At 44.6% G+C, this 12,557-nt stretch overlaps 1 protein-coding gene across 3 annotated transcripts in view; it reads left to right on the top strand.

Annotated features, from left to right (window-relative positions):
• Window positions 1-12,557, top strand: part of SMARCA2 (SWI/SNF related, matrix associated, actin dependent regulator of chromatin, subfamily a, member 2) — a 182,252-nt gene that overhangs the window by 116,352 nt on the left and 53,343 nt on the right. For all 3 annotated transcript variants that reach the window (XM_054727542.1, XM_054727540.1, XM_054727541.1), the window contains exon 27: window positions 4,157-4,375. In XM_054727542.1, the coding sequence (XP_054583517.1) occupies window positions 4,157-4,375 (219 nt within the window). The remainder of the gene's footprint in view (window positions 1-4,156; window positions 4,376-12,557) is intronic.

The raw sequence follows: 12,557 nt of genomic DNA, 5'->3' as shown, positions 1-12,557 counted from the left end.
ACCCTCACCCCGAGGTCATTTCTAATGGGGGTGGGGGGGGGGGCAGCATCCTTCCGGAAACCTGCCCTCCTCCCAGGGCAGGGTTTACAGCTCCCCCCTGGCTGTCTCCTTACCGAATCCAAACAAACACGCTCCCTGTGGGGCTGGGAGGACAGCAGCTGGAAAGCACGGTGATGCCTCTCACTGCTGAGAGCAAAAGGGAACCTCCCCGCGCGCATCCAGGTGTAGCCTTCATTTAAAGGCCAAAATGGGCTGGATTTTGCTGGTACAAAGTAGATAGATGTAAAGAACCTTGACATGTGAGGATTTAACGGCCGTGGCTTCAACCTTGATGTTTCATCTAATTTTGCCGACACCTGAATTTGATTTATGAGTGTGGCCTGCTACAAGATCAGTCTGTGGGGAGCGAGTCCCTTGGCCATGAGAAGGGAGGCTCTCAGGAGTAATCTTTTATTACCTTCTAAGGCATTTGCTATGGCGATTTTATTTACCTGTTTACCCTCAATGCTCAAGACATCAGGTAGGTAGTTACTCGATAAATATTTATTGAATGAGTGGCGGCATTTGCAACCCAGCAGGCCTTGCGAAGACGTCAGTTGCGCTATACAAAGGTTATACAGAGTTGCCAGGCTCCCTCCAGCACCTTCCAAATTTATAACATTTAGTCCGATTGTGGAGTGAGTGAATCCATCTGAACTCTTAATTCTGGCCTTTGAATGCAGCAGAGCCCCCAAATCAGAAGTCCCGTGGGTCTCAGACAGGTAACTTGCATAAGCGAAGCAAGTGGGTAGGGACCAGCGGTTGGTGTGAACCGGAGCTGCCTTGTCTAAGGGCACAGAGCTGCAAGCCCCAAGAAGCTAGACATTCCAGACTTTCAAGAGGCGCTGGAAATCTGGGCTTTAATATGTAACCTCTGGATTTCAAAATGTTTGCAGCTAAATTCAGTTTTTTATTATTACATAACACTGCAGGCCAAACAAAACACGACTGTGGGCCAAATATGACCCACCGGGTTTGCAATCTCCGCCGTGTTAGCCCCAAGACAGTCTGAGCAGGGGACTCCAGCTGTGTGGAGGCTGAGGTTATTTTTGAGATCTGGTGTTTTCTGTCTAGGGAACAATGATTATGTCCACACATCATGATTCAAGATGAAAGACATTCCATTCTTTCTCAGGAAACGTTTAGGTAGCCATGGGAATAGCTCCTCACCTGGGATGTGCACATTTCCCCCCTTCTAAATGAACCACCCTACCCAGGTTGGGCCATTTTGGAGAGAACTGACACACACAAAAAGAGACGTTAACAAGCGTGGTCTACAGGGGATGCTCATAAACCTAAATGTCTTAAACGAGTGTTGTTGGTCACCACCCTTACAGATTGTACCCTTGTATCCTCTATTTGGGTAGAGTAGCGATACTCACAGGAAATAGACATCTCTCCTCCCCTGGAGGGACTTATTGAAATGTAGATTACTGGGAACCCTGAGGTGGGAAGCCCTTTCCTTCCCTGGCTGGTCACTGATGGGTAGTGATTCAGCCCCGCTCTAGCCTCACATGCTCCGGAGACCCTGAAAGGGTAAGCTGCCTGCCATTGTACGAATCAGATTAGGCCCCAAAATAAGGGGCAAAGAGTACTTCTTTTTTTCTTACTTTTGGGCTGGGTATTTGTAGAGATTGACAGCTTCGGGGGTGGGGGTGGGCGGGTAGGAGGAGGACTGGAATGTCTAGCCAAGGCTTTCCGTTTGGGACTATGTTATTGTGCAAAAACAGGCTTGGAACTGGTGAAGGTGGTTAAGGAACACTTTTTCTGTAGGTATTTTGATTTTGTGAATGTTCTCGTTTCTTAAAGGTTGATTTCTCATTTTTGGATTATATTTTTGAGTTCGTTTGTTTTTTGTGTTTTTTTTTTTCATTGAATTTATTGGGATTACATTGGTTAATAACATTATATAAGTTTCAGGTGTACTTTATGATACAATATCTGTATATTCAATTGAGTGTTTTTCAGTCTTACAATCAGCTGGCTGCCTTTCTAGCTCACTATTCATGAACACCTCCACCAGGGGGCAGGAAATCAAATTTGAATCCTTGCCAGCTACTCTGATTAAAAAGTTTAGTGAGAAACTGGAATGTGAGCTAGATTTGGATTTCAGTATTTAAACTGTTATTATAAAAGAGTCAGTTCTCTGTAAAATGAACCCAAACTTTTTAAAACCATAGGCACTGTGGTTAAATAACACATTAAGCAGATAGTCTCTCTAAAATAAAACATTTCTCTTGAACATTTTTCTTCTTCTAAAAATGTGATGTGAGGAAAAGTTCTCTCTCATACTGATTGCCTGTGAATTTTACCTAAAAAGATATTTTGACTAGTCAAGGTATATATCTGAAACATTTTGCTAATATGTAAACACTAAGCGTTTAGTTGCTATGTTCCCTACAAAGGCAAGAAGTACTTTTAAAAATATGTTAGCACAAGGTTTATTATCAGGATCTAAGACAAACACATGCATGTAATATCTGAACAATAAATAAGACTTAATTGAATATCAACTTCAGATTGTGTACTGGAATTCTGCAAGTAGAAATCTCTGGAAAGAGATAGTCATCAGAACTTTAAGCTGATTAAAAATCGCATCAACCCTTCCTAAAAGGAAAAAAAAAAGCAATCATAATTTGTTTCCTTTCATATCAGCAAAGACTTTTTTATTTTATCCATTGTGGACAATTGTGTGGCATGTCATTTTACAGATCTTGGTATAGGTAACGGTAGTAGCCTAACCAAAAATTGAAGCGACAAGATTTTGTCATCTCATTGTGTAGCACATTACCCAAAAAAAAATGTTTTTCTTCTCAGCTATCTAATAACTATTAAAAGATTACCTCAAGAGGCCCCTTGATCGGTAGATTGCAGTGTTAACAAGGCATCCTCTGTGTGCTAAGAACAGGCTTGGTGGATCCCATTTCTGATGGTAAAGCTTTAGAAGGTAGGGTTGCGAACAGCCTCTCCAGCTAACTATAGCCCATGGCAACGGCATGGGGGGCCTCTGCCGTGCTCCAAGCTCACCCATTTGGGAACATAATGATTTCCAAATATGTTTAAGCATTGTCCGAGGGACTTTGAACTTTAATTTTTAAATAGATTCTAGAGTTCAGATTTGGATTTGAATAGAAATTTCACTTACATTCTGTTACCAGTTTTAGCTCTTATAGAAAAATTGTATTGAACCAAAGGAAAAAAGAGGGAAAAGGAAAATCATTTAATTGTTAATGGTCTATTCAGTTGTAGAAATGGCCCATCAGCTAGTGATATATATATATAACTAATGTATGTTTCAATTCACTGGAGGTTTTGTTTGCTTTTCTTTAGCTATCAAATTGTTAATTATAGGTTAAAACCATATTTGTGGCACTTTATTTATAAGTGCACAGGGCATGGGAAAATAGGCATTTTTGAAGGTTATAAAAGAATACATAAGAGAGCCATTTCCCTGATAACTTGACCAGTGGAGATGAGATTATATCTGAGGTCTGTCTCTCGTGGTATAATATTTTCATAAGAGCTAAACTTTTTAAAAGCTAAAGAATTGAGGGACATTCCTCTCAGAGAGCCCATGACCTACTGAAAATTTAATGCACTCATGGCCGACCGACTGATCAAACCATTTATGTGCCCCCATGTCCGAGTCCAGCCGAGGGTGGTGGCCACTCTGTTAGTGACACTTGAGTTGCTGATTTTATTTCCCAGTTGTTCAATCAAAAGCATGAGCCCTTTAGATTAGGATTTTTTTTTTATATGCTTGAAGGATACTTTTATGCCAGGGCAGCAATGGATTGTATCACCAGGGCTCATATTTGTTAAATACATCCCAGTTTGAATCTTCTCACTGTTACTTAAGGGGAAGCTTTGCACACATAGAGACTAAGGAAAGGAATTTGTAAAGGTTATTTTTTTAAATGCATACATAACTCTCAGCAATGGGTACCAAGGAAGGGAAGAGACTAGAGCCTCCAGAAGAGAGAGTCCCCCATAGGTAGGACAAGCTGAGAGGGACCCCGCCGCCGGAGGAGGCGATTTGTGGGGGGCCGGGGTGCTGTGGAGTGTGTGCGGTACGGAGCCCCTCCCTCATTGGTGAAACTTATGTCCTTGTCTGCAGCGCATGGATATGGACCGGCGGAGGGAGGATGCCCGGAACCCAAAGCGCAAGCCTCGCCTCATGGAGGAAGACGAGCTGCCCTCCTGGATCATTAAGGACGACGCCGAAGTAGAAAGGCTCACCTGTGAGGAAGAGGAGGAGAAGATATTTGGCCGGGGGTCTCGCCAGCGCCGGGACGTGGACTACAGCGACGCCCTCACCGAGAAGCAGTGGCTGCGGGTAGGTGTGGCTTGCTTACCTGCCCTCGACTGGGGCGTCCCCTGCTGACTGGGCGCAGCCAGGGGCCCGAGTGGCCAGTAAAAGGGGAGATGGCTGCTGAACATAGAGAAAGTCATTCTGCTGTCGCCGTGGAATCGTTCTTCATTCCGTGAAATATAGTGAATTTATTTTATTTTATTTTATTTTTTGCTAGAGCAGAGCTGGCCACTGGAAGCACAGGATTATTAGAGCTATGAGACCCACTAAGGTTTTACGACCAAGTGCCTGGTCATGCCTCACCCTCTCCGAGTCAGAATCAAAATGTGGAAAGGGGGCCTTGGGGATCTTTTTCACTGGTCGGTCCCCCTCATTTCATGGTCTTGAATCGGAGTTTTACTTTTCCAAGGCCTGCAGAGGTGGTTCAGGGGCAGGCCTCTGCTAACTGCATGCTTATTTCCTTAGAGCCAGAAGGTGCCTCTGTATTCTCTTGGTTTTACGGACAAAGCAGTTGAGGCCCAGAGAGGTTAAGTGGCTATGCGGGGTCACACAGCTGGCTGGAAATAACCGGATCCGGGAGTGCCGTTGCATTTGCGCATTCACTTGAAGTTGGATCTGCTCTGTCCATCGCAAACACAGACTGGGGCCTGGGACTCGGGTCACTTAGGCTTAGAAGTGTTTGTTGTTCTTTAGTTCAGGGTGATTTCGGCCCCTGGTTTGGAAAATGTTGGTTTCTTACTCCGACTGAGGAATGAAATCGCAGAAGGTTCGTTGGGGAGCATGAAAGTATAAAAACGCTCCCAGGAGCCAGGTGTGCGAGTGCCCAGGCCAGTGTGAATCTTCCCGGGGAAGGTTTGGCCCTCCTTCCCCTTGGTGGGAGCAGACTGAGTACCTAGACAGACAGACAGCCGTCTGGGACATGCATTCCAGGCAGGGCCAGTAAATGCCCGCTGGAAATAGTAACGCAGTTGGGTAAAAACCAAACAAAACAGAGGCTGTTATTGTGAGTTGTTCATTTTATCAAAAGGGAATGCCATTTCCAAGGTTTGTAGAACGGCGATTTTAGGACCCAGGTCACAAGTAGGTAGGTGGGTTGAAAAAGGCCACGGGAAGTATTTCGAGATTGGATGTCAACAGCAGGCAGGTCTTGGCACCACTTGAGATGTGACTTACTTGGGATGTTGTATGATGAGAGAGACGTGATCTAAATTTCAAAAAGATTGAAGTCCGTGGTATTCAGGAAAGAAAGAGACTAAGAAAGCATTGCTCATGTTTATGGTTGAACAATGGCTATGAAATGTAACTTTCGTGTGATTGTTTTATGGTCGTATCCATACATTCAGGTGGCCCCAGAATACGGCTGTATGGATTTCTTTTGTTTCACTCTTGTGAGGTTATCAGCTGTATAACTAAGATTCGTTCTATAATGTGAAGAGATCTGTGTTTAATAATCATTTCTGAGTTCAGGAAAATCGATTCCCTTTCTCTTTTATTTAAGCAATGAATTAAGTACCTGGAGTACTATTACAGGAGATGAGATATTAATCTAGGCTGACATTTTAAAGTCAGTCTTTATATATGTATAATCTACAGATATTACAAGGAAAATAACCTTGTTTATTGGGTAAGAATGTAGCTGAACTTTTTACTTTTTAAGTAACTACTGGGAAATGCTCTTAAGAAAAATAACTACGAATCTCAGATAATGTATAGGTTTAGAATATCATTTTTTCTCTTTTTCATTCAGTTTCTATCACGAATGATAAGCACAGTGTTTAGCCCCTAGTAGAGCCTCAGTGAATGTTTGTGAAATGAATATATATAAAAGCCTAAGCGACCGGTCAACCAGTCGCTATGACGCACACTGACCACCGGGGGGGGCAGATGCTCAATGCAGGAGCTGCCCCCTGGTGGTCAGTGTGCTCCCACAGCCAACCTCCCATTGCCCGTCAACCTTCCACGGTCCCTCCCACTGGCCGGCTGGCCTCGATAGGAACTGGACGAGATGGCCCTGATCAGCTCCAATCACCCGCCAGGCCAAGGGACCCCACCCATGCATGAATTCATGCACTGGGCCTCTAGTGAAATTATAACCTCGGAAGAGGAAAGTGGAAAGTTACTAATTTACCAGTGATGTTAGGTTGCCTTTCTCATTCTGGTGTATCTAGTGGACTTCCTTTTATCGGTAACACACACATCTACAAATGGAAAACTAGTTTGTTTTACAAAACTACACTGTGAAATTGATGTTCATAATTTTCAACCTAAGGTGCATTGTGAGATACCAAGTCACCCAAGAAGGTCAAAACTGTCCTTAGTACAGCTGTATTGTAATAATTTCTTTAGGAATCCAGGCTTTCTCGAACCGGACGTCCATTTTTGGTACGAGCTGGTAACCTGCTGTTAACCAGGAACCAATGCAGAATGTCCTGTGGCCTCAGCACTCCAAATAGGTGCTTACTGCCATTTGTTTCCTTCACCAGTAGCAATCCTGCATAGTATCAGCCTATTAATAAGCGTTTCTGATCATAAAGTGATATTCAAGGGGCTCTCACGGGCCTGCATGTGAAGAGCTGTTCTCGATGGGCTTAAGATTGAGCACGTTGAGCGAAACCCAGCCAACACAGCCTTGAAAGGGAATTTGGCAAGGACCATCGTGTAAGAAATGCTGTAGCAGGGCTACAATCATTCCTCTTTTTCCTGGCAATGTTACACAAAGCCTGCTTGGCAGAGGCATCAGGCATACACAGACTCCCAGAGCTGGAAGGCAGCTGAATGGAGCAGCTACCCGTCCTGTGCTTCAGTCACAGTGTCTGCGGAGCCCAAGCCAAGAGGCTGGCCGGCCCTACAGGAAACACTCCCCTTCTTGTCTGCGGAGCCCCTCCAGATCGTCTTCCCTTTGAATGGAGCCCTCTTTCCCTGTAGCTGCTCCTCACTGCCCTGGAGCCTAGTCCCTGGAGTGAACAGAACAATATCTTTTCTCTTTTTAGCATCACGTCCCGCTGGACAACATGTTTGAAGACTCGTGTCTAGTCTGGAATGAACTTTCTACCCTCCTCCTCTTTCTTCTGAACTTAGCTCATCCTTCCAGGCCCAGCTCACTTGCCAGCACTTCTGTGATGCTTCCACAAGTGTCCCACGTTCCGCCGTGTTCTCATGCGTCTTTGCTCGTCCTTCTGTCACAGCTCAAACCCGGTGTCCCAGTTTTGTTGTTAGTTGCCGACGTGCCTGGTTCCCTGAGTGGGGGATGAGCTGCCTCTTTTTAGAACTCAGGTCTCCCGTGTGCGAAGAGTAAGCGCCCATTGATTGCCCAGTTGAAATCGCACTGATTGATGATCGATGTGTAAGACTGTTGCCTAGGATAATGTTCACTGCTGCAACAGATGACCCTAAACATGCCCTATGCATGGGCCTATTCAAAAAAATAAGTGGAATTTTTATTTCTCACATGGAAGTAAGTCCACGGTCGGCATTCCTGATGGGTGGGGACAGCTGTCCTCCACGTGGCCATTCAAGGATCCTGCTGACAGAGCCTCTGCCAGCTTAGACCTCCCATCCCAGTGAGCTGGAGGTGGGGAAGGCACCATGGAGTGGTGGGTGTGGGGTTCTCACATGGGGTGGGTCTGACGGTTCCATGTCACTTCTGCTCACATTCCATTGGCCAGGACTCAGTCCTACGGCCACCCTAGCTGTAAAGGAGACTGGGAACTGGGGTCTGGCTGTGTTACAGGATGAAGTCGGGGGTCCTCTTCCCCGCTGTGATGCTGGGGGTTGTTAACGTAAGAAACATTCAAACCTGTAAAGAATGGTTGCGTTTATTTGAGCCAAACTGTCGATGGTTTCAGGGAAGCAGAATCTCGACGTATTGCGATAATGCTCATGAGAATGGCAGTTTTTTCAGTTTGTTTTTTATAAATCACAATCAAAGGAGGAGATGTAGGTGGGTTACATGAAATCCGTTGGTGATAGATTAGGGAGGTGGAGGAAAGCAATGGGAGGGGGGAGGGCCTCTGGGATTGGATAAAAAAGTAAAATGATAGACCCTTGCTTCCTGTACAGAGGTGGGTACAGGATAGTTAACAGTCAACAATGAACGCGATAACAGTAACAATGAAGGAATCTGTGGTCTTCCCCCTGGTGCATTGATTGTGCCCTGAGGGAAGCCAGCGGCACCACCAGAAAAGGGTAAGTTACAGGTTAACCCCGACATTCCAAATGCCTGTCCTCATAGATGAAAAAAGACAACAGGCTCAGTTAAGATCAAAGTTGATCTTTGTCAGGGAAGATACTAGCCTAGGACGTGACTACCCACTGTAAACTGCTTTTTTAATTTAAAAAGTTTTAATTTCAGACCATCCTTTGTGGTTACTTTAGGCCTGTACATTTGCAAGGCTGCCACGCAGGCCTTCTCTGAGCCAGTCAGGTTAGCCTGCGGCCCCTTTTCGTCCACAGGGTGGAGTCCTTACAGTATCTCAAGGAAAATCCCAGAGTCCCATTTCTCTTAGTCCAGTCACAGAAGTTTAGCTGGGGTTTCAGTAAAACTAGAAGCAAGGCCAGTGTCCAGAGTTTCCTTTCCGTATTGGAGCCGGTCCGTTCAGCATCAGGCTCGCTGCAGTCCGTTAGTCCATTGGGTGTGGGGTCCGCATGGCCGTGGGCTCTGTGGGCGAATGCAAGGGAGCCCCACGAGCCCAGAGTCCCAAACTCCTTTGTTCAGAGGATTAAATATCCCAAATTTCACATCCTTGCAGTGGCCACGCCCATTCTGGCCAATGACCTTTGTTCTCAAGTGTGACTGACCGCAAACACACACCTTCCCTATGTCACCCCAACTTTAATGGACATGCGTCTGTCTGTCCCCCCTTTTCTGGGCCCCTGGAGTGTGAAGTTGTAGCTTCTGGTGAAGCTGCCTCAATGACAGGCCTGTGTCCGGCTTGCCTTTGCTCCTTTCCTATGATCAGTAACTAGTTAATTACAACAGAATCGGCTGTGAGCCCCGCAAATTAAGATTTTGGTGGCTAGGTAGCCTCAGAACACTTAGGTTAAAGGTAAGTTATATGACATGGCCACTTTCTTTTAAAATTTTATTATGGTTTCATCACAAACAGGTTTTATTTTATAACCATAGTATGCTAAAAATTCCCACAGTGTCCTTTAGACAATCTGTTTAGTTGGAAGATTGTAACATTTTTTTCTGTATTTGTAATGTTGGTTTAAACGAAAAGGATCACACTTTCCAACACAGCTCAGTTAGAAGAGAGAGAGGGAGAGAGAGAGAGGAAAGAAAAAGGCTTGTAGGTTGTTTTAAACTTCCTGTTTCCATTGAGGAAACTTCAATTTCTTTTTAGCCAGTCTCAAGTGAACTTGATCTTTTTGGGGTAGTCAGTTCAACATTCATGTGTGCTACGGGCTGTTTCTCTCTTCCCCTGGGGGCTCCGGTCCCAGCTTCCTTCCCAAGATGGCATCTGGGTAAAGGTGGAAGCTGGCCTCTGGACCCACCTTGAGTTGCCTCTTTAGCATAACAGAGGCACAGCTGTCCCTCAGGAAATTCCAAGGGTTTAAGAAACTCCTTTGCCAGGAACCCAGGACAAAGGCCAGACATAATCTTTTATACAACAGGTGGCAGCATCCTCAGGCCTGACCTCCTGCCTCTCTTCACTCCTTTCTCTGCAGGGAGGCTCACTACCCTGCCTCCCGCCCTGCAGCTTCTCCCCACACACCGGCTCCTCCTGCAGTTGTGAGGATCCCTGTCCACCAGGCTTAGCTCTTGATTGGGAAGAGCCTTGGGAATTGAGGAAACTCCTCTCAGTCAACAAAGCCTGATGCAGAGGCTGCTGATGCTGGGCTGCTCACACATCTGGTTCTGGAAGTCACTGGTGTCGTTTGTCTTTTTGTCTTCACATACCAACTTTATCCTTCCCACCCCCTCTTCCCCCAAGGAGCACCCCTGAGCGGGGAATAGGCTCTAGAAATTGTGAAAGAGAATATTAATGTGGTTTTTAAAATATTCTATGCAGTACCATTTTATAGCTTTCCCATGGTGTACCCAGGTGATGACTGCTAAATCATGTATGATGTATTTGTGCACACACAAATAATTTCTTGGGAAAATACCTTTGTTTCTGTATGTGTGAGAGCATCCGCTTCATGGACCTAAATTGGCAGGTGCCTGATGAGCCCTGTGGGCCAGTTTTTGTTTTTTGTGTTTTTTTTTTCCAGTTTAACTTTAACCATACGCACAATGACTGATGTTTCTAGTATTGTAATCATTATTGAAACATGGGCTCCGTGAAATTGGGGTGAGGGCATATCCTGGAATGCCTAGCTTTTCTATTCTTCCTGTTCTTTGGTCCTTCTGCCAACTTCAGAATCCTTCCCTTCCTCAAAACATGTAGTGACATCCCGGAATTTCTTTAATTGCTGAGTGAGTGATTTGTGCCCTCCAGCACTTGGAGCTAATTGCAATGCAATCTGAATTATGTGTTCTGTATAATATTTAATTGCCAGCCTGATGGAGGGAGCGAGCTTCCTGCGAGAGCATGCTTTTGTTTCTCAGCGGATCTGATGTCTGGAAACTGCCATGTGGAGAGCCCTTCTTTGTTGCTGGTGTCTGTGTGGTCCTTACGCGTGAGCGTGAGGAGGATGCTTTCTGTGTAAGCGCCTGGTGCGGAAGGCGGAGGGCACCTCTGGGTTGTTGCAGTGTCCTGTCCAGTTGGGCCCCACGCCACGTCATGTAAATGACTCCCTTCCCCAGAGCTTTAAAGCTGGCTGTACACGGGGCTAGTTTTAGAAGCCGGAGCGTTTCCATAGGGACCTCGGGGAGAGGCAGTGCAGAGCACCACCCTCTTTTTCCTCCACCAGCCTGTCAACAGAACGAGCGCCCCGTGACTTAGGTGCCTGAATGGGGTCCTCATAGTCATGTCGACTGACCACTAAAAGGATTCTTGAGGTTCCCCTTCCCCAAAGCTCAAAGTGGAGAAAACAAAGTCAGAGATGCTTAAACCACTTAATAACAGTAGGGGGGGGGGGAGATAATAAGTGGCACTTCTCAGTGGGATTTCAAAGCTACGGAACACCAGCACGCAAGTGTAGAAGATGCCTTCATTGGCATTGCATCACAACCAGCCCCTGCTGAAACTCCCCAACGGGACAAGGCTGAGGAGTGCATGAGAGTTAGTCACAAAGAACTAGAAATAGCATGAAGAAAGTTTACAGCATTGGGATTGTAAACAGAATATTTGAAATTCTGTTGAAATACCCAGTGAGACATAACAAAATATTAATATATAGAGAGGATTTTTCTCTCTCTAGAAATGTTTGAAACAGGACCATGTCCCACCTGTCTGGGCTGGTTTAAATCTGATCCTGCCTGAAATCACAGACCAGGGCTGGACTTTCCCGGCTGGAATTGCTGCTGAGAGCACCAGTGATTCCGTGAGATGGAATTAAATAGAATAAGTATATAGAATAAATATATAGAATAAACATAATAAAATAAAGTATTTATTTGTCCTAAAATATTTTATTTTATACTGGCAAGATTGTTTTGAATTCTTTATCTAAAGCATAATGTGCATAATACCCAATAGCTTGATACTTCTTTTGTTTTGTGGCTTTAAATGATCTTTCCTTGCTTTTTATATAAGATTTTTTTAATTTTTAATTTTTTTGTTTTTATTAAGTGGCATTTTTAGTTTTAAAACTGGGTCATCCATCAGATTTACTGGGGCACCATTTCTCGCAAGCTGCATTTCCGTTTTTATACACAAGGGAGAGCTAAGGTCCTAGTAAATAGATTTGGGTTTTGCAGAATTCCAGATTCCTCGATGCTTCCGAAGGCCGTACTGAACTAATTAACGGCAGTAAGAATTGTGAATTGTTTGGGGAAATATTTGACGGTAGCAAATGAATTTTTATAACTTTCTCCGATTTTAATTTTATTCTTAAATCTATTGGCTAGATTGCTTTCACAGTGATTGTATCATAATACACACCCTCTTGTCAAAATTCAGGTGGGTAAATTCAATAGAAGAAATAATCCTCAGAGGGCCAACTGAAATATGTATTAAAGGTTGAGAAGTGAGAAAGACTTGTTTCAATTTATATTTTTAGAACTTTGATGCCTGGAATTTCTGGTCTCAAGTTCTATTCTTTGAAATCTAACTCAGTCATTAAAAATAATGAACTTGGAACCAGCTTACAGATACTA

Source organism: Eptesicus fuscus, chromosome 15 (assembly GCF_027574615.1).
Source record: "Eptesicus fuscus isolate TK198812 chromosome 15, DD_ASM_mEF_20220401, whole genome shotgun sequence".
Taxonomy (NCBI): Eukaryota; Metazoa; Chordata; class Mammalia; order Chiroptera; family Vespertilionidae; genus Eptesicus; species Eptesicus fuscus.
This window is presented reverse-complemented; position numbering and strand designations above follow the sequence as displayed.